This window comes from Camelus bactrianus, chromosome 13, assembly GCF_048773025.1.
Source record: "Camelus bactrianus isolate YW-2024 breed Bactrian camel chromosome 13, ASM4877302v1, whole genome shotgun sequence".
Classification (NCBI taxonomy): Eukaryota; Metazoa; Chordata; class Mammalia; order Artiodactyla; family Camelidae; genus Camelus; species Camelus bactrianus.
The window spans coordinates 50,529,414-50,551,023 of record NC_133551.1 but is presented as its reverse complement, the minus strand read 5'-3'; the positions used below and the strand labels follow the sequence as shown (position 1 = coordinate 50,551,023).

At 39.5% G+C, this 21,610-nt stretch overlaps 1 protein-coding gene across 8 annotated transcripts in view; it reads left to right on the top strand.

The window, feature by feature from the left end:
• The first annotated feature begins 3,038 nt into the window (after positions 1–3,038).
• NFYC (nuclear transcription factor Y subunit gamma) overlaps positions 3,039–21,610 on the top strand; it is a 59,349-nt gene continuing 40,777 nt past the window's right edge. The window contains exons 1-3 of one of the 8 annotated variants that reach the window (XM_045520246.2): positions 14,973–14,994; positions 16,816–16,876; positions 19,507–19,547. Coding sequence is in view for 2 of the 8 variants with exons in the window: in XM_074376724.1 (XP_074232825.1) it covers positions 19,075–19,145; positions 19,507–19,547 (112 nt within the window). In the remaining 6 variants the exon portion in view is untranslated. Of the gene's footprint in view, positions 3,270–14,855; positions 14,995–15,483; positions 15,532–16,815; positions 16,877–16,933; positions 19,146–19,506; positions 19,548–19,872; positions 19,921–21,610 lie in introns of those variants that run through there. The other 7 variants (XM_074376725.1, XM_045520248.2, XM_074376724.1 and 4 more) reach the window with 7 other exon arrangements.

Genomic DNA, 21,610 nt, shown 5'->3' with positions numbered 1-21,610 from the left:
CCACAGCATGTGAACTGTATCTTTCTTTAGCACTTACTGTTCTTCCTTGCAATCAAAGAAGGCACATAATGAGACATACGGGTGTAGCTTAAGGTAGTCCAGCTGGCTGTCTAGACAGGTCCCTCTTCAGTGCTACAACTTTAAGGAATTTACCATCATCCCAGAACTTTTCTCAGACGTGCAAACTCAGAAGCCTGATTTAAATAGTAAGCCAAGTGGAACCATCTCCCTGAGGGCTCTTGTATTCACAGAAACTGATAGTTATATAAACTAGGATCCAGTAGATTAATTTACAATGAAAAATGCAACTACCAAAAGGTGGCAGTTCACTAAATTCTGTCCCTGTAGTAGCAAGACAATTGCTGGGTGGGCATGTAATCACACCAAGAAAGCACATTCATCTTAAGCATTTCTTAGCTGAGGCAGCCTCAGATATTCTACCCCAAGGACAAGGAAATCTTAATGGACAAGGAAACTTTAATGTCGAGGTTAACTTCACTGAGACAGGGCTCATGCTTGCCTCTGTAACTGTTTAGTTTTGGGTTGTCATGGCTGATTAAGCCCTTTGGTTCACAGAATCTCTCTTCAAATAGGATACAGAATGACTGGTTTATAAAATTGATTAGGCTTCTAGTCATTAAATTACAATCATGTCAGCCTTGAGATTCTTCCCATTTGGCCTGAATCAGAGTTTGGTTTGTTTTTTGATCATGTTTGTAGACAAGCTCTTGGCTTACTCCTACGGCTAGCTCATTTCAGAGCTGTATTTGTCAAGCTAGCTAGGTTATGCTGCAGTAACAACTACAACAATCTCAGTGGCTTACAATAACAATTACATGTCATATGCATCAGCTGTGGCCCTGCAAATCTTCCTAGGACCAAAGCTGGAAAACCAGTTCTATTCAGAACATACTGCTCTCATGGCAGAGGAAAAATATGGTGGAATCATGAGGTGGCCCATACATTTCTGCTCAGAAGTGGCTCAAGCCATTTCTACTCACATTTCATTGACCAAAACATAGCCAAGCTTGATGACATTAGGGTGAGAAATAAAATCTCCTAGGGACAGGCCAGATAGGGTTTTAGAAAAGGAAGGGCAGAGATTATTGATGATCACAGTCTACAGTAAGGACTAATATTCAGCTGGTATGTACTAGTGTGACTGCTACCAGTTATGATATTGACTATTAAAATGTTGAAATATTTTCACACTAGCTGGTAAATAGCTGCTGTACCAAGCCTCCTGACAACTCCCCTCCCCTGGGACCTAGTATTCACAAACTAGCAATGGAAGGGTTAACACCTAGCATAGAAGGATATCTCCAGGACCCTTCCTGGATTTCACATCTGGTAGCTCAGTGCTTGAACACTACCTGTTATCAATATGTTTACTATTACCCTTGGCTAATTTCCTCTACTATGTATGTTATTTTAATTCTTACGGCAAACTGATTTCTAGGCTCTAGGAGGGAAATTGATTGCAGCCCCTATATGCTGTCAGTACTTAATTATAACAACGATAACTAAGAATCTTGCCTTGTGCTGCACATTTTTATTTATCTAGTATATGCAATAAGTGCTCAATAAATATTTGTAGAAAGATTGACCTAGTTTTTTCCCCAGTAGCTAAGCTTATCTATTTCAACATACTATTTTTTTAAATCTACATGCAGCAATTCTTTTTTAAAAAACTTACTTTATTTTTATTTAAACTTTTGTTGGGGGAGGTAATTAGGTTTATTTTTTTAACAGAGGTACTGAGGATTGAACCCAGGGACCTCATGCATGCTAAGCATGCACTCTACCACTTGAGCTATACCCTCCCCCCTCAATATACTATTTCTTGTTTAGAATTAGTTTTTAATTCATGCCATTTCTCATGTCTGAAAATATTATCACTTACTTCTTTATAGCACTTTTGCAATTTACAAAGCACTCTCCCTTGTACTATTTCATTCTATCACCCCAACACTCCCAGAAGGTAGGAATTAGATCATTTTACAGATGAAGAAATCGAGACTCAGTGAAGTCAGGTGTCTTGTAACCAGTTAGGTTTTGTTCATTCATTCATCAAATATTTATTGAGTGCCTGAAGCGAGATTTTTTTTAAGACTGGATTTGGAGACAATTTTCCTGAGTTCAAGTCAAGGGTTTATTCTAGTATTCTCAACTATTCTATCACCAGGGTCATAAACTCAAAGGAAGGAAATAGTAATTGTGAATTGATTTTGTTGTTGAGGACTCCTGCAACACAAGTCTCAGAAAGGCTTCAAGGTCATTTGTAAAATTCAAGGTAAACACCAGCAGGAGCAGTCTCATTTCCCTTTGTGCTTGTTACCTAGTGCAAACTGTCTCCTTCTAGATAACTCCTTCAATACATACTTGATGCATTAATCTACAGGTTTTGGGGCCATTCAAATTGAGTTTTGACACCTACTAGCTGCGGAGCCATAATCAAGTCACTTAATCCTTTTGCGTTTCAGTTTTATCATCCGTAAGATACAAATAATGCGAATGCCTTCGAACTAAGCAGTTGTGGAGATTAGAGAGATAAAGTATGAAAAAGATGTAATGCTCATTGCAGTTGTTTCCAACTGTCTTTGAAGAAATTTTAAACTCTGCGTTCAAGTGAGAAAAACAATGTCCATGTAGACGTAAGGTTACAAGGTGACCGTTTTGGGAAGTGCTGTGATTCTGGAGTATATAACTTAACAGTTTTGGTGTTAAACCCCCTCTTTTACGGTACTAGTAGCTATCTTCTTTAACTGTGCACTTAATCTGGCATCCCTATGATGTGCTTCATCCCCCAGCTGTTTCCTCCCAAATTAAAACACACACAAACTACTTATTCCCTGAAACTCAAGTGTGCACACCAAAGCAGACATTCGCAGGATAGAACGAACGCCCTACGGAAGCCACACACAACGCGCACAGAAACTCCTAAGAGGGGCGGGGCCAGAAGACTCCAGCCTCTTTTTCCGCCTCACCAGGTCACCGCCCATTTTCAGTTCTCGCGAGATTTCAGTGACTCAGCTTCTGCGCGTTAAAAGCTGAAAGTCGAAGCGCCAAAGGAGGGGGAGGGGAAGGGGGGGGAGACGGTGCAAACGGCGTGGCCGCCATCTTGTTTGTACCCCCGCTTCGCGCGCGCTCCGTTCTCCGTGACGCACGCTTCCCCCTCCCCTCCGCCGTGCCCAGGCCTCTGCATTGCTCGACTCCACAGGAGCGCGGGGGCGGTTCCTGCTTTTTCCTGGACTCCTGAGCAGAGGCGTGTGAGTATGTGGGAGCGTCTGCGGGAGATGGGGGGAGAGGTGAGCAGCAGCGGCGGCGGCGGGGGGAGGGGCTGCGCTTCCCGCCTTCGGTGGAGACCTCACTTCCCTCGCGCGGCTGCCCGCCGCCATGTTGTATTCTCGCCTGGCCCGCCGCTGTCGCCGCCGCCGCACTCGTGGGGTCCGTGCGCCTTGGCGGCCCGGCCCGCGGGCTTTCTCCCATTGGCGGAAGGCGACGGCGGGGGGGCTCGCTCGTGATTGGTCGGTGGCGGGGAGGCCGAGGACCTGGCACCTTATTGGTCGCGCTGGCTCTGGCCTGGGGGGGTGATGAAGGAATGGAAGGCTGTAGGGATGCGCGCGTTTCGGCTCGGGCTACTGGGCGATGACCCCCTACGGCGCAGGCGTCGGGTGGAGGTTAGGGGACGAGCATAGAGGCCTTAAGGGGGAAGGAGGATGATGGTCTGGCAAATGCTTCAGGGGTAGCCACTGCTTGGCCCATAGTGGGAAGCACTCCTAATTCCAGAGGTACCCTCCATGGAACATGCGTGGCCTGGGATAGGGGCGTGCAAGTTCCAAGGGTTGCCAGGCTTGGAAACGCTGAAACCCGAGTTACAGGTTGAGAGGATCTTCGCGATCCAGGGGTGCTACACTTGGAGTGTAATACGGGGAGTGACCCTGGTGTCCGTGGATGCCAGATCTGAGGGCATGATACCGGAGGAGAGGGCATCAGGGCTCTAGGGACATATCTGAACAATAGAATTAGATCAGGAATTTTGCTGGAGAGTGCCGGGGTTGAAACATTGAGGTTTTAATGGAACCCTGGAGTCCAGTTACCAGACCTGGGATGTTGATGTGAGAAGGAAATAAACAGACCCAGGTTGAGAGAGGGATTCTATGGGATAGATGTGCCCAGTCTTAATAACTGAATGCCAAGCCTCGGAGGCACAGTATTAAGTAGTGACAGATCTAGAGGAGTGAAAAAATAGAAGCATTTTGGGAAATATTTTCAGATTTGGGAATTAAGAGAGAAATAGTGATAGATTATTGGGTCTCAGGACCCCTGCAGCTAATTTTGAGGTGTTTTATGTGAAGTTTTACTGCTCTAGGAAAGATTCAGGTCAGGGCTTAGTTTCCAAGTTTCCAAAGATACTCTTTGCAGCAGACATCAGATTCTTGGCAATTATTTTTGAATGGATATTGTTAGGTTCGTCTTTAGCAGAAGAGAGCTTGACAGAGATCCTGGATCTTGGCTCATTTGTTTCTTTTTATATATTCCTAAAAAATACACCCACCGTCATATGCACTTAAAAACATTAAAAAAAAAAGCAGCCTGGAATGAAAATAATTTAATACATATCTTCTTGCATCTTGTCTTAAGTAACAGGACTTGTCAACTCTGTGTGGTTCATGTTTCAAACAGCTTTTCTTCTGAGAGTTGTTAGAGTCAGCTTGTTGGAAGTACATTCCTTTTCCGTTGAATTGTAATGACTTGGATTGTTTTACCTTTGCTCCTCCCAAGATTTGGGGATTATGGAAACACCTCTGTGTTTAAACCTCTGTATTTTCCTAATTTGTTTTTCCTTGTCTATTTTAGACTAAGGTGGTCTTTTCAGCTTTAGATGGATGTTAGACTTCTCTGTCTTTATACCAATTTCAGGAAACTGATTTTCAGATTTGGTCAGTTTTATGTGAATGTAACTAAATTTTTAAGAGAAAAGGGGAAAGCAGTAGAAGAAGGAATTAACATTTTGGAACACATTTAATGTTACATTCATGTTAGGTAGGAATTATCACCCCATGTTGCAGATGAGAAAATAGAAGATCAGAGAGGTTAAGTAGCTTGTCCAGTGTCACTCATTGATTGAGGTGGGATTCAAATCCAGATTGCCTGATGCCAGAGCCTGTAGTTTTATCTGCTACGTCATGCTATCAACATAAACCTGACTATTCAGACTCCCAGGTAGTTTTATATTTCACAATGGATCATCTTTCTTTGACTTCTGGGTATTAGGAGTGTACTGATTGGGAGAATATAATTAATAAGAATTTCATGTACTGTTCAAAGATTCAGACCACAGACTAGTAATCATATAGAAGATAGGTTCTTCAGCTAGGTATTTAAATCATATCCTTTGGTTTCTTTTGTGAAGGGAGAGGTTTACAAAGTAAACTGGAGTTTTTCTGAACCCAGGTAGATAATGGGGAAAATATGTGCAGAAGGTTTAAGAATCTGCATTCTTTAAAACCAGGCTTCAGAATATTGCTGACAGTTTTTCTATGTATGGAAATGATTAATGCCAGCCAGTGAGGTACTACCAAGAGCATGGTGTAAAGAGCTCACTGGAGAGTTTTTTCAAATATCATCAGTTCTTTAGGATGTTTGTCTTCAAACACTGGGACCTATCCAAAAGCCTAGTGCCTTCTTCAAACTGGAGTGATTCTAGGATATGCTTACCCTCAACGATGTGCAAGATTAAAACTGGACACAACAAAATATTTGCAATCCCAATTTTGCATGGAAACCTTTAAATCAGATTTCAAGGGGAGAGCAGTGAATTGGAAGTCTTAATTGCTTTGTGTCTTGATACCATTAGATGAGGGTTTCTGCCCTTGTATTTGCAATTACACTGCAGTGTGGAAGATAGAGTCAAAAGTATGAGAAGAAATAGGGCTTCATCATACGTTTTGTACATCGGTCATCTCAGCTTCATTTGGCTCAGTCATTAAGCTAATCAAATATGAAGAATGTTATGGCATCCATAACTTAGTTTCTTTTTTAGCAAATCTAGACAAGAATATGAAAACAAGTATACACACATGTCTTTTTTTTATTCATCAAGCATTTCTTGCCTATCTGCTCTTCATTACCAGTGAACCACCTTCATTCTACATTAGCTCATGTACATTCTACGTTAACCCATGGCCACTTGCTGGCCCTTGTTGTCATCTGAAATTGACCACCCTGGAAATCTTGAACTCCCAGGAGGTCTGAGTTTGTACTAAAAACTTGTGAACATCAGTTTTGTCTTCTAAGCAGAACTCATGCTAATACTTTATGCTTTGCAGACTGTGCCCATGTCATTTAATCCTTATGACAAATAATTGTTACTTCATTTATGCTTACACATTTTCTATTTGATCAAAACTGATTCATTGTACTCGAAAAAATACAGTTTTTTATCCCCATTTACAGAGAAGTGGAAGCAAAGTGAAATGGGCCATTTTAAGTATCCTTTTGAGGCAGTTTTGAAATTCGCCTCTAATCTCGAAGTTCAGAAGTACTGGGCCACTGAAGAAATATGAATAAAATTCAGGATTAGTATCATAGTTATTGCCTTTTATTGAGTGCTTATATTGAACCAGCAAGGGTATAAATATATGTATTATCCTCACACAGTATGAGGTAGGTACTATTACCACCTTCATTTTTACAACCGAGGAAACTGAGGAGTTTCAGTAATTTCCTCAGGGTCATACAGCCAGTAGGTGGCAGAGCCCAGATTCAAACATAATTCTTAATTTGTACACAATGTGTGGAGCCCTTACTCTTAAACACTGTGTTCTCTTGACACTATAGAATACTATGAGAAATAGAAAAATTCTTACATCTTAGGATGTGACCTTTGATTCCTTTCAGTCATGTCCTTTGTACTGAGACCCTAAAGAGTGTGATGACCTTGACAAGGTCATTTAACTATGCAAAGGCAGAGCCAAGTTTATTTCAGATCACTAGATTCCCAGGCCACTGCTCATTCCTCTGGACAGCTTTGCCTCTCCTGTGGAAGGAAGCATTGATTTGGTGGCAGAGGTGACTCTAAGGCACATTTTGTGTTTTGACAAGTTTGCGTCATTCACAGGAGAGAGACTAGCAGAGGACGAGGGTCACAAATGACCTTCTTGAGGTTCATTCCAGCCTCAGGCGTACAAGCTAGGAAGAACATTCCTTAGCCAGCAAGTTGTTCTTTTCCATTCTATTTCTTGTGCTCAAAGCAAACTGATTGTGAGTTATCTGATGTCTTACAGTCTCTCTTTTCATTTTGTTTATTCAGTTTTTCATGCATGCATTGTGACTAGTTAGGAAGGCTACAAGGTCATTTTAGTATTTTCCCACAGAGACTCAAAGCACCCAACATAATTTAAGTAGATTAATTGTAGGAGGAAATGGATTTAAAATACTTGGGCCAAAAAGTGCCTTTGAGAGGGGCCACTGCTGTTGCTGACGTTGGCGTCAGAGCTGGGAAAGAATTCTGTCTCTGCAATGCATTTACCCGCCCTGTGAGCTGGAGGTCAGATTCTTAACCTGTGTGAGCCTTAGATTCTTCCTGTGGAAAGTAATGGTTAATAATATCTGTCTTACAGAGTATGTCTGAAAAATAAATACAGTGGTAGATGATAGGTGCCTGTCACTGAGTGGACCTTAGTGAGAGAACACGTCACTTTGTTTTTAGAACAGTATAAAATCTACCCGGACAGCAGATTAGTGCTTCCCTGATGAGGAGACCTTTTGTAATTACCTATTCTGTTATGTACAGTGAGATTTCTTTATGGGGGAGCAACCACTTGACATGAATGAAATAGTCTACTTTAGTTGTGTTGTTGTGGTTTAGGAGCTGATTTCCAGTGGACCAGTGTGAGGTCAGTATTACATATGAATGCACAAAGTCATAGGATCATTTGTTTCAGGGTTAAATTGTCTCCTGATCGCCTCTGTTAATTCCTGGGTGCTGAGTGGTTATGATTCTGATGAGAAGAAAATGTCTTTATTTGCCAAAAATAATGATTATTGAAATCAGAACAGCCAGCTTTATCATTGTGTTCAGAAAGAGGCTTGGATTATAAGGCGTTTAAAATCTTTTCTAATTGTTGAAATTGTCAGTTGAAGTAGGACTGTCAGTTTGATTTGTAGTCTTCTGGGTAATATGTTCTTTGAAGTAAGCAGAAAGACAACATTGTGGAATGGTTCAGTTAAAAAAAAATTACCCTGCCTGCAGATTTTTTGCCAGGTTGCAAAATTTGCTACACCCTTCCCACACTTCTCCATGTTTTAGCAGTGATGTACCTGATAGCAGTGAGGCCTCCTCTGTACTCATTTTAGCATGGGAGGTGTATTTTCCATTTTGGTTTTAAGTTCTTACTTGTCTGCAGATTACTTTTAAATCCACTGTACCTTTTTTTTTTTTTTTTTTTAATACAGTGAGCTCTTTCTAATGGATAAACTTAAGGTGCATTTTAGAGAGCAGGACCTTTGTATTTGAATATTTCCAGTAGAATAGATTTAAATTAAAGGTTCAAACTCTATGTCCAAGGTTTATAAGGTGTCCTATTTAAATGAATACCCTTTATTTAAAATAAACAGTATACTGTTACAAATCAGATTTAAGAATTATTTTTAAATATGTTCATGAATATGAGCTAAAATAGTGATCTTGCTTCACTAAATGCTTCACTAACTGCTTCAGTGACTCATAGGGAATGATATTGGAATATAGAATACTTTTTTTTTATCTTATCATTGGCTTAAATTTGTTAAAGTTACTGAAGGTTTTCAAAATTCCTGATTACTGTTAACCCTGTTCTCAGGAGCTGCAAATTGTCCAGTGATCTATATGAAGTGTGATTCTTTGCCCAATGTTAAGAAAACATATTTCCTCTCTGGTGGCATGATCTGTCCATTTAAAAGAGAAAAAAGAAAGTACATGCTATTAGTGCTGTTGAACATCTTTGTCATTTTTAACTGTCTCAGAAATTATTACTGTACCCTGAAGGTAAGTAGCTTAGAATTTGCTCATTATCAAATGGCAAAGTTGGTGCCTTTTTAAGAAGCAAAGCATACTTGGCAGGCAGTAATTTGGGAGGCAGAGGATTGCTCTTTATGGTGATATTTAATGTCATTTTCATTAAAAAGGGAAATGCCATAATGTGTGTAAAACTCCAACCATTTTGGAAGATGGTCAGAGTAGAGTTGCCTGTAGTCTTCTTTTCATTCCACTAAAATTTGTAAGTTGGCTTGAAGTAGCATTTCCCAAGCTGTTCATTGAACATTAGTTCTTATACAATGCTAATAAGTGTGTCTGGGGATGGAAAAAGGATCCAGAATGGCTAGAGTGAAATGGATTTCTTTTCTGCAGAATTAGTTTTGAGAGCATTTGTGCTCATATACCCTTCAAGAGAAAGGATACATTATGCAGTGTTTCTTAAACTTACTTCACCATGGAATCCTGTTTATGAGAACACCTAATAGCATTCATGTTACGACTGGTGTGATGTGGAGACCAGGTGAGCAGTTCTGGTGTAGAGAGTTTGTGAATAAAAAAATGAATTCTTGCCTATAGGATAGCTTGGCCAATAGAGGGAAAGGACTTCTCTTGGAACATGTAAGATATATCTCCAAAGTAACATAGATTCTTAGGGATGAATGTGATTTTAAAGATCATTTAGTCCCATTGCCAGGAACAATAAAAATAGTAGCAGCCTCCATCTTTTGGAGTACTTGTTGTTTATCAGGCACAGTATTGTTACTCAACATGCATTATTAACCGCTGGTCTCTCTAGAATAGTTCTTCATCCATTGGTCTTCATTTATGCTTTGGAGAATGTAACTTATTTTTAAAAACAAATAATTCAGAATTTATAATCCACTTATGGTCTCATTTGTTAGTTTACTTTATTCATTCATTTACTGAGCAGCCATTTACTGAGTATCAGCACCATGTTCCTTATTCTAATTATGTTAGCATTACTCAGAATGTTTCTGGGACTTCTTTGGGGATTATCTTAAGAATGTCTGTCAGATTCTTTTGAAAATGTGCCAACACACTTTTTTTAAAAACTTGAAGGTGGTTTTGATTTGGGAAGTAGTTAATAGTTGTTCAGGACCAAGTCAGGTGAAAGATATGGGTCAGAAGTCACAATGTGGCAGCCATCAGTTGTCTTTGATCTGCTTATAATTTTTAAAAAATTAGTACCAAAATTGAAAATGGAGAGATTTAACATTAAAACAATCTGGTTTCTTTTTTTTTTTCTTAAGCCAGACAAAATGATACTATTTATGAAGTGGCTGCAGGGGTTCTGGAAGAGATAATGAGGGTAGTGGTACAGGAATGGCATAATGGATGTTCTCTGTGATGCTACTTAGAATATTTTAAAATTGAAGACATTTAAATTTTTCATTTATTTGGAGCTAATTAAATGATGTAGGTTTATATTTGATAGGGAAAATTATTCACATTTTTTTAGGTGAGAAGAGATTACAGAACAGTTTGATATTTTTGTATGGTATTATCTAATATTGAGGGAACTAATTCAACCTTATATCTCATCTACATAAGACAAACTTAAAGTATATAACCCCAAATACTAATGCTGCTTGATTCTGGGTGCTTGGATTAAAGGTGTTCTTAACTCTATCCCATTAACCTGTAACAGCATCTGTGCAAAACAAACTACTGTATATATCCATCTCATCAGCTTAATATGTAATAAGGCACACGACAAATTTGAGTCAAATGAATATGGCTTTATATCCCCATCCCAATATATGAAAAGTTCATTTTTCTCTAGAGGTTCTCTTCTCTGATATTTCCTGAGACCCCCAGGTTTACTTACTAGTCCAAAGGGGTCAGTTAAGGACACCATCAATAAAATGTTCAGGCCACCGAAGAGCCCAGTTTCTTTGCTGCTGTTTTTGCTTCAGCTGGAGTACAGTGTAGCCTCCAGGATCAGGTAATCTGGGGTACTGAGCAAGACTCTGTCCTTGGCAGGAGTTATCATGATGGTTGAGGCCAACTTCTGCTATAACTCTGGATCTTTAGTTATTCTTCAGGATGCCAGATCAAGAGCTGTGCTAGCATCAACTTTTTGTGTGCAGGATCTGAGTTTTACTTCTTTTATTGAATCTGAAGCCCTTACTGCAGTGGACCAGCATTCCCCCATAACTTTCATCAGTTGGAGCTGAGTAGTAGCTGCCTCCTTAGATGGGACATGCACTCTCCAGTTTTCCTCAATCCCCACTACTCCCTGTTATTTCACTGACACTATGACTAAAGTCAGGTTTGATTTATATCTATGTACCCAGCACTGGGGATATATGTGGATATAAGTGAGACACAGTTGCTGCCTTCAAGAAGCCCTTCTCTGATAATAGACACTTGGTAAAAAGTAATTATAATATGTAAAAAGTACTATAGTCAAGTGTGTACTTAAGATTGAACACCTACCATATGTCAAGTATTAATAATGCTGAGTGCTTTAACTTATCTCATTTAAGCCTCAGCACTTCTGTGAGTTGGTGTTATTTTTTCCATTTTTATACATGAAGAAGTGATCTCGTAGATGGTTAAGTTAACTTGGCCGAAGTCATACAGCTAGTAAGAAGGTAGTTGTGATTCAAAATCAGTTTTCTAAGAGCATCCATTCTCACTTTGCCGTCTTTGAAAGCATTAAAGCTTGGCTCATGTAACCAGATGCATTGGTTTTGTCTCAGGGTGTTTTTTAGGGCAAGACGATTCAATTGTCTGGTGTAAATGGCTGCTAAGATGCAGGACCAGCAAAGAATGTGAATTAGAATCCCAGAGATCCCATGAAGCTTTTAGATCACAGTAATGACAAGCTAGAGAAGGGAATGCTGTCCTAAGTGAGAGGGTCAGGCTGTCAATTGGAAATTCTAGAATAATTTGAGTTCTCTTTCCACTAGTGGCTTGAATTCTGTTAAGGTGATTATTGATGAGAAATAGGGGTTGAAGTGTTTTTCTTGCAAACTGCCAAAACTAATAAAAACCATGCCAAAGGCTTTCACAAAGTATCAAGGGACATGTTTGGTTTAATCTGGTACATCAAGCAGAGTCAGAGGGTAGGCTTTTGGAACAATAACCAGACCTCAGCCAGGATTGGTGGTGAAAGGCATAGATTTCCGGCATAAAAACTGGGGAAGATTTTTAGTAGCAGCTGGTAGTCCTCCCACACTTCTTTTTATGGCTCAGGAGTTGCTTTCTGTACAGTTGCAGGGTATGCTGGAGATAGAACAGAGACTTTTCTTCATAGTAGCTTTAGGGCCTTAAGGAGATAAGCCTTTCTGAACCTTAATCCCTGTGTAAAACAAAGAATTTGGGTTGGATGACTTTTAGCAATTTCCCTTTTTTCAATGCTCATTTGGACACAGTACAATGTACTTTACATATGTTAGGTCCTTTAATCTTTACAGTGGCTCTGTTGTATAGTGATACCCATAAATTACAGATGAGGAGACTGAGGCTCAAGGTTCAACCAGTGGCATATAGTTAATATGTGGAAGAGTCAGAATTTGAAACTAGCTCTGCCTGACTCCCAAGTATTTGTTTTGCCATAATGACACTAACTGTAGTGATGTGAACGTGTTCTTCATATTCCTCTGCCTCCCACCCCTCACATGAGCTTCTTTGCTTCCTTGCAGCTGACTTGACCCTCAGTGTTGTGGGGTTAAGAGAGGCTCTGGTGTGGATAAGGTGCACAACTGGCCTGTTGTCCTCCTACCTTCTCTTCTGAGGCTGGTAGCTGTTCAGAATCTGTGATCTAAACTTTCGGATAAGAACTACGATGTCTGCAACTCTGTGTAGTTTCAGGGATCATCCCACAATGCACCCTCTTAGCAAAACTAAACTCTTATTTAGATGCTAGAGTGAAATTACCATGCAATCCCTTGATATTTTAATGTGTACTGTTTTTTAATGATTTAGTTGTTAGTTGTTTCAGGTCATTATAAATTATACATGTGATTTCCTGGTGGTTAAATATATCTAATAGTTTAGTAGTAAAATTTGTATCAGTTTTTAGAGTGCTGCATTAGCTAGATATCTAACCAACAGATCAAATTAAACATTAGTCAGGTATTTACTTTTTAAATTCATGAAGTTGAGTGTAGTGGTTTATGCTACCTATACACAGTCAACCCTCCATATCTGTGTATGTGGGACTCTTAGATGCAGAGGGCTAACTGTACTATGCCATTTCATATAAGGGACTTGATCATCCTCAGATGTTGGTAAACACGAAGGTCTGAGGGTCAATCCCCCATAGATACCAAGCGAGGACTGTATCTGTGATACCTAAGAATTTATTTGAATGTACCCAAGGTGCTTCATGTCTTGGTAAGCAGTGTGGTGCCATGGAAAGACTACCACCCTCCGTGGGACCTGAGTTTGCATCCTATGTGTATGGCTAGAAACCAGTTGCTTAACTTCTCTGATCCTCACTCTTCCTCCTAGAGAAGTTATTATGGCAGAGTGATTGGACAGACCACCTTGCTTCTATTTCAGGGATATGCTGAATCTCTTCATATGCCTAAAACTAAACAGTTGGGTCCAAAATCCATAAGGAAGTCTTTGACCTCCACTCGTAAACTTAAACACCCCAGGATGTCTTCAGTAACCACAGTACTTTTAGACTATCTCTCCTGAGATCAGGCCTGCTGCTTATTCTTGAAAATGTAGTAGAAAAGTTTATCCTTTATGATATCAAAACTGTTATATTAAGAGCTAATCAGCAGCATTTTATAACCATGCTAAATGAGTTAATCCATCAAACTATATTGCGCTTTAAACAACATACTCACTGATGTTCACTCTTCTTTGCCTCTTTTACCTCACTTATTATTATATTTCCCTCTGAGGTTCTTGGTAGACTTCTTGGAAATGCCACTGTCCCTATCACTAACTTGATAAATTATTCCAGAATTTTCCTATTTAGATTAGTTTGTGTTTCAAAGTAAAGTGATTTGTCTGTAGTAATTTTTGCTTTTAAAACTACCGTGGACATGACAGGTACCTTTTGGGAAATCTTGCAAACTTGTATGACCATTGATATCACTCTTTGTTACTGTTAAAGAAGCTGCATTTTCTTTGGAGCCACTGGATTTATCCCACACGATTTTCTCTTTACTCTTCTGTTAGTGCTCAACAGAAAACTGAAGATAGTTAAGTCAGAACTTTCCGACCTTGTGCACATTGCTTCTCTGGTTTACTGCCATAGGATACTGTAGCAGTATCTTACAGACATCTTTGATGGCCAATCAGAAGCAGTTAAATTACCTTAAATTTTTTAAATGGAACTCTGACAGCCAGTAAGAAATCCTTTGGGTGGGAACTGTAATAACCCTTTCGCATGATTTTCAGAACAATTATACATTTTCAGTATCTTCTGTTTTGGAAGCACATGAGGTCCTACTGCATCTGCTGTGTGCATTTGCCTGGCATTTCCAAGCCTTAAGTTCCTCGTAGTTTGAAGTCTAGATCTGACCCCTGTTCTGCTTCTCAAGGTAACTTTAAAACAGGAAGTGTACAAAGGAGGTAACTGATGACGTGAACAGCCAATCATGGCTTTGTGTTCTTAGCTGATAAAGCAGCTCAGCCAATGGGACCACTTTGGAGGCAAGGTTTGGTGTCAAATAGCATGCTAGATTGAATGCCTTTGACTGTTAAAGTGGAAGGAGGCTGCAGGGCTTCATTGGAGCCTCGGAGTTTTCACTGAGGCAGGGGTCAGCTGAAAGACAAAGAAAAATGGCGAATAGTTTGCTGGGGGGTGGGGGGACAGCTGTTCGGGCTTTCACTGGAGTGGACATTCCAGACTCAGGTTTCTGCATCTCCTGCTGCCTTTTGTTTCCTCCGTCCTTTTTGGGGGGGGGAGGGATAGGAGTGACTTAAATTCTCCCTGTCCGAGGAGATATAAATAACTACATGTAAAATTAATGCAGTTCCCGGTAAGTTTAATTCTTTGTTTTGTGTTAAAATGGTAGAAACTGTTTAGCTTCAGAGAGTGTAGCCAAGTTGCACTGTTTCAGAAAATGGCCACTTTACATTCCATGCATACCTTTTGGTGCACCTAGAATACCTTGCTCTGTTTAGATTTTGCATGCCCTTCAACTAGGATTTCTTTTCCTAGTTGAGTATTACTGGAGCAGGTATATGAAGAAAGGCTAATCATTTTTCAGGGGCACACAGAAGCAAAGCACTTTCTCTTTGCATTCGGTAAAGTTAACTGTTTTCCAAATAATTTTCCTTTGTTCAAGTGCATTGAAGCTTTCCGACAGAATAAGCTGAGTTGTTATAAGACTTTATCTATTGCCATGCACTTTGTTGACATCTGTGTTTTCAGAGGTGTGAGCAACACCATTGCTGTTCTAAATTTGTGTGAAAATACAATTTGCACTGATGCAGGTTCTTATGGTGAAGGCCCACATGCCAGTGTGAAATTCTCCCATAACTTTCTTGATTTACCTGTCTGCTTCTAGATTCTAGTAAGTACCAATTAATTAACAATCTTTGTTTTAAAATGCACATTTTAGCTTAAATGCTGGTTAGAAACATCTCTACCGTATTGACAATGACAAGAGCAAATCTTTTCCCATCAGTTCTACACATTTTGTTAGGTGTTGATTTAGTTCTTTAAAATGATGTGAGCAAAATGCTTTTCATTTTCTATATGAAATCTTTAAAATCCTAATTTACCTGCAGTTTCTGAGTAGGAAAGTTGAAAATACAGGCACCCTGTCTTTTGCCCTTGATATTGTTTTTCCCTCTTCAGGGATATGAAACTAATGCAGGTTGCTGGCTAATCAGTAACCAGCCAGTTCTTGTGAAAGTGAAATCTTCTATCCCACATACTAAAATCTATAATACACTTGATTTGAAAAAGCAATTCTTTGTTTTCCTTTTATTTGCAAATTTGGAATGAAGGTCATTGGAACATTTCTGCAGCAGACTCAGTACGGAACAGTGAGCCGGCAGCACTCAGCTTCTGGGTAGGGAAAAGGAGCAGGCCCTATTAGAGGAGAAGTTTGGAGGGTGTTGGTTTGCTTTCCCCTTGAGTAAAGAAAGGATTTACCTGAGAGGATCGGTAGGGGTTTAAATTTGGGGCTCGTGGAATTGGAGTGGTGTAGCAGTCAAAGTTACTAGATTCAGGCCTCTGTCGTTGCTCACAAAAGTGACCTTGAAAAACTGCCGAGGAGTTGAAAGATTGAAGGACAAAGTTTGTTTATGCAGATTTGGGCTGAAAAGCTCTGTTTAAGATGAAAAGAAACTGTACTTCTGATGTTCAAGTCCAGTAAGAATATGTTATAGATTCAAATTAGGAGTTTTCAAACAGTAAGACAATGGGGCTGCATTCATTCTCTCTCCCACTCTTCTTCATTCCGTTCCCTCCCCTCAGCAAAAAAATTTTAAATCCTTTTGGTATGATAGTGGAGTGAACTGCCTAACAGATTCAGATTCCTTGCATGCTACCTTGTCGTCTGTGTAATCTGGAGGGTTCTTAGTGAAGAATGGTATTTCAGGAGTTCAGAGTAGTTATGTTTGTGAAACTTCTTTTGGGGAATTGGAATGCATATAGTAAGACAACAGTCATTCAAAAAAAGAAAAAAAAAGGCAAGTGGTCATTCTGAGAAGTTAAGTCCTAAGAAAAAGGAGTATGTGTTAAAGAATACATTTTAACAGATAATTATTTTAATTAAAATTTATTTTTTACAAGTTATTGACTTACATGTTAATAGTTACTCTAGTTTTTAATATGTGATTTAAAAAAGTTGTAGATACTGAATGACCCTGTTGGCCCTGGGAGGAGGCCTGGAGCAGGGGAGGCAGAAGGTAAGTGGCTCACAGCCTAAGTGAAACTCTTTTAAGAAGTTTGTGGATTTAACTTCTTGGAAAGATGTCTAGCCACTGCCTCTAGCCTGGGTTCCTAACCTGTTCAGGGTCATGGACTCGGAGGCTCTGACCTACCGCCTGGGAAGATAGCACGTAGGCATGCCTGTGCAGAGTCCTGGTGACTGAGGTATTTTCCAGTGTGTATTGAAGGGTGTTACTATGATCTCCTTATTTAACACTTTAGCCAGATAAATGTTTCCCAGAGAAATGAAAATTCTACTTCCATAAGGAGCAAAGCCCTGGAGCTAACTATAACTTAGACTGGGGAGTGGGTGTGTGTGTAAGGGGAGGCTTAGACGGGGTCTGAGATTTGGGCATTTATTTACTCTGATTACAGTATTTGAGGCAGCATTGTGCAGTAGCAAAAGCAGGAGACCTGTGTTCAGGGCCCACTCAGCTATTACCAGCTTTGTGAGCTTGGGCAAGTCAGCCATTTAGTGTCAGCTTCCTCACATGTAAAAATGGGACCTAAAAATAGCGCCTTCCTATTTAGTGGTGAGTCTCAAATGAGATCATGTATGTCAGTGTTTTGCAAATTGTGAAGTGCTATATAAAAATTGGTTGTTACTAATCCAAACTAGGGGTTAAATGCTTATAAAGTTAGGTGTGGCATCAAAGAAAAAAATGCCAGAATTTTAATATTTACAAAAGAGTTTGTTTAACCCGACACATCTCTTTTTAAACTGGTTCCACATGCCTTCGCCTGCATATTCCTGTTTATGCTGCCAGGACCCTATGTAATGCGTGCACTGAGACCATCTAACATTCCTTTACCAAGATTCCTATGGAAGAATTTTAACCCCTCTGTCAAAAATTAAGGGCCCTTTAGAATATGATAAAATGAGGAATGCTGATTTTTTTTTTAAACCCTTGTTAGATTTAGGAACCTCTCAGAATAGAAACTGGGGACTTGTTCTATTTGGATACTAAGATTTGCGATATAAGCAGGTAAGTTGTAATAGTTGCAGATGTTTACCAAACAGGAGTTAACATTTTTTGTGCACAAATATTTATAAACAGGAGCCATTTTTGTTTGCTTTGTGGTCATATGATCTCTTTTTGTCAGCTTTCAAGCTTGGGAGGTAGTTATAGCTTGCAGAGTAGTAGTAAGCTAGTAAATGTTGGGATGAAGACTTAAAAAAATAATTGGTCTCATCAGAATATAAATGTGGGAATAAATTTCTCACAGTTGATACCTATTGTGGGATACATTTACAAGGTAAATGATGGGAACCCATGGGGATTTCTTTCTCACCCATTTTACATGCCTGGTGTCATCTATTTTTAGAACTCCCCTACCCGCACCCAGGGTGTGTGTGGATATTTTGTGATCTATTTGATTTCATGTCCTACTAAGTCACTTCCTCTCAGGCATGGTCAGTCAGTATTGGTGTCTACCTCCTTTCTGTGAATTGAAGGAATCATGTTTAGACAGAATAAAGTCTGGCAAAATTGGCATTGGCCTCTCCAAATAAAATTCTAGTTCCAAGGATGTATATGTTTGAAAACAGCAGTCATGGTCATGTGAGCTTTTTTGTTCCTAAAATAAGATGGGGTCTCCCTCTTAAAGTAGTTATATACTTTCATGGAGACTTCTGTAACCCCAAAGGCATTTTTAAAGCTAATCATTTATACATGGTCTTCTTCATAAATGAAGTTATTTTTTGCCTATGCCTATCCCCAATAATACATGCATACAGAGTTTGTATACTCTTAAGTTAGCCTAATGGAAATCATTTAGGGATCTAGTCTAGTTCCCTTCTTGTAAAGTGGGGGAGTTGAGGCCCAGACAGGTTAGTTGACTCAACCCTTCACGTTTTTAATGAGTGGCCTATGCAGATTCAGATATTTACCTTCTACTCAGTTTGTTCCATATTTCTTTTATTCCTCTAGGTTGTTGTTACTTTTTATTTTTCATATTTGTCTTCCTTTTTGGTACATCTATGCAGGTTTGCTATTTGAACACAAAAGGAACAGAGGTAAAGTGGGCCATGGAAGAGGTTCAGAAGTCTTCATGTGGAAGTCTGCTGGTTAGAAAGACTGCTGTGGCAGCAGACTTACTGTCCCTTTTGGGATCTGAAGATCTCTTGCCTCAGCCATTTGCTTATTCAGAAAGTTGAGAATCAGCTAGGAAGCTAATGGTATCCACCTGGCTGAGGTATCCCAGAGAGCTGGGTCACTTCTGTGCATTACAAAGAAGTAAACTAAGGTATACAAACACAATGCCTGCATGCCAGTTTTGTTGTTAACACACCTCAAGAACAAGCTAATTGCCAAACAAGTTTGGGCCTGGTTCTTTAAGTGAGTCCTTAAAGCCAATATGTATTTAATAAACAAAGATCCCAGGACCATTTTAATCATTTGACAAGACTCAAATAGAAATCATTGTCTGTATACTCCCAAAATAATATTTTAACTATGCCAACTTTAATCTTTACCACTAGCAAAGTAGTGGTGTGTATCTGCATGTGTATGTTTGGGTAGTTGTGGATTTGATTTTTGTTCTTATTTTGCATATTCTCTGATAGACCATAATCTACTTGAAAATTTTTAATTTTTCTCTTTTGTAGTTGGATTTCTTTTCATCACCTTCATGTATTTGAACAAAAAGGTACAGTATATTGAAAGAATAAGAGCTTGAATGATGTAACTTAAATTCTATTTAAGTCCTGAGGTATACTGTGACTGAAAATTATAGTAGACAGAGCTGGATGGTATCTCCCTTATGTGTACATTTCCCAGAAGCTTAGTTTTCTTTTTTGTCTGTTCTTTCTGTTGCCTCAGTATTGGGCCTGGCCCTTTAGAACTTAGATTCTATTTGTGTTATCACCCTTATCTTCCTGTCTCTCCCCTCGGCATCTCAAAGCCAGACCTTACTGTTCAATAATTGACCAAAAGTTTTTCTCTAAGAGTTTTAACTATAAATTAAATTACAGGTCTGTACCCTTCGGTGAGAAAGGGCAGTTGAAGGATAAGAAATGAAGGTAAATTCCAGTGTAAAGGTAGAACTAAAGGAAAAAAAAAAACAACCTCGTAAATGTTTAACTTTAAAGTGGCATAACATAGCTTGTGACCTTGTGTTCTTTAGTTCAAAGGAAGAAAGGAGACTAAAATAGCCACAGCAAACAGCAGTGCTGATTCACTTGGTTATCATTTTTTCTTGGAAGTACTACCATTTTGGTCTGTCTCCATAGTTTCAATCAATTACATAGAAAACTAAAGAGAAGACCTGCTTGACTGGAAATATCCAGATAAAATGAATTTTTCCTTTATCTACCTAAGCTGTATAGTTCTTACCTTTGAGAAAATACTCACGTTGGATGCTTTAATGCTTTATACTTCCTCTAACTAATTCACCATGCATGCATGTCTTTTATGTGGAGATTTAAAAAATGTATACAAATAAAATTTTACTGTGAGATCTAACAATCTGGTAGGGGAGACAGATGATGTATATCAATTACATGAAACTGATATGGAAAGTGCAAGCAAAGGACACAGAATTCAGAGGAGGGGAGACCTTTACTTCTGTCTTAGAAATGAAGGAAGGCAACTGGGTTTAACTGGATTTCTGGACTCAGGGAGCTAGGGACAAGGGCACTTCAGGTGTGGAAACAGGAGGAGCAAAGTCATGATTCCAGAAGTGTAGGGTGGGCTGAAGAGAGCAGTAAATGGTCTAGTCTGCTTAGAGCATAAGGAGATGAATTTGGGACAGGAGGGAGTGGCAAGAGAAAGAAGTCTGGAGAAGCATGTTGGAGTCAGATGTTGTACAGCCTTAACTACCAGGCTAAGAAATTTGAACTGTCTGCTTGATATTGGTAAACCATTGGAGATTTGGGGTAATAGGTTGATGTGGCGATATAAGAGCTGTGCTATTATAAGATTTATTAGCATCATTACGTGGAAATGAGTAGAAGTTGAGTGGAAGACACTAGAAGCAGTGAACAATGCAGTGAATTCACACATCCTAGGTTCACAACCCTTAGGATTGTTAAGAGGGTTATAAGACATAGCAGTGTAAAAGGCTTAGAACTGTACCTGGCACACTGTGTGTGCTAAATGAGTAGTATTAACTATTACTATCATTTTTATCATTACAGAAGTGATGAGGACCTGAACAGAGATAGTGGTGATATGAAGAAGGTCAGGAGGTGGACAGTGTTGGACAGTTACTCCAGAGTTTAGCATTTGGTCGGAATTGAGGAACAGGGTCTAGGATGACAGATTTCAAGCCTAGGAGACCGGTGAACAGAAACAGAAAAGTTAGAAGGAGCAGGTTTGGGGAAAGAAGAAGATAGATGTGAATTGGACACAAGGAGTTTGAGTTCTGGGTGGCTTTCCAGTTGGAGATATCCAGCAGGCAGCTTTGGAGTTGGACTGGAGCTTTGGAGAAATGTCAGAATTAGTAACATATGTTTGGAATTTAAGCTTATAGAGATCATAGCTGAACCTGGGGAATGGATGGGACAATCAAGGGAGAGGATAGACAGAGGACTAGAAGAATAAAGCTTCACGTCAAAGATGGAAACACAAAAAACGTTGGACCCCGAAGTTTAAACATCTAGAAATGATCATGGTGGAGTCCTCTAGGCCAGTGTTTCTAAGCTTTTTTGATTGTGCACCCCTGTTATCTGAGTGTGCAGTTTCCATATATGAATTAGTATTCTTTACTCT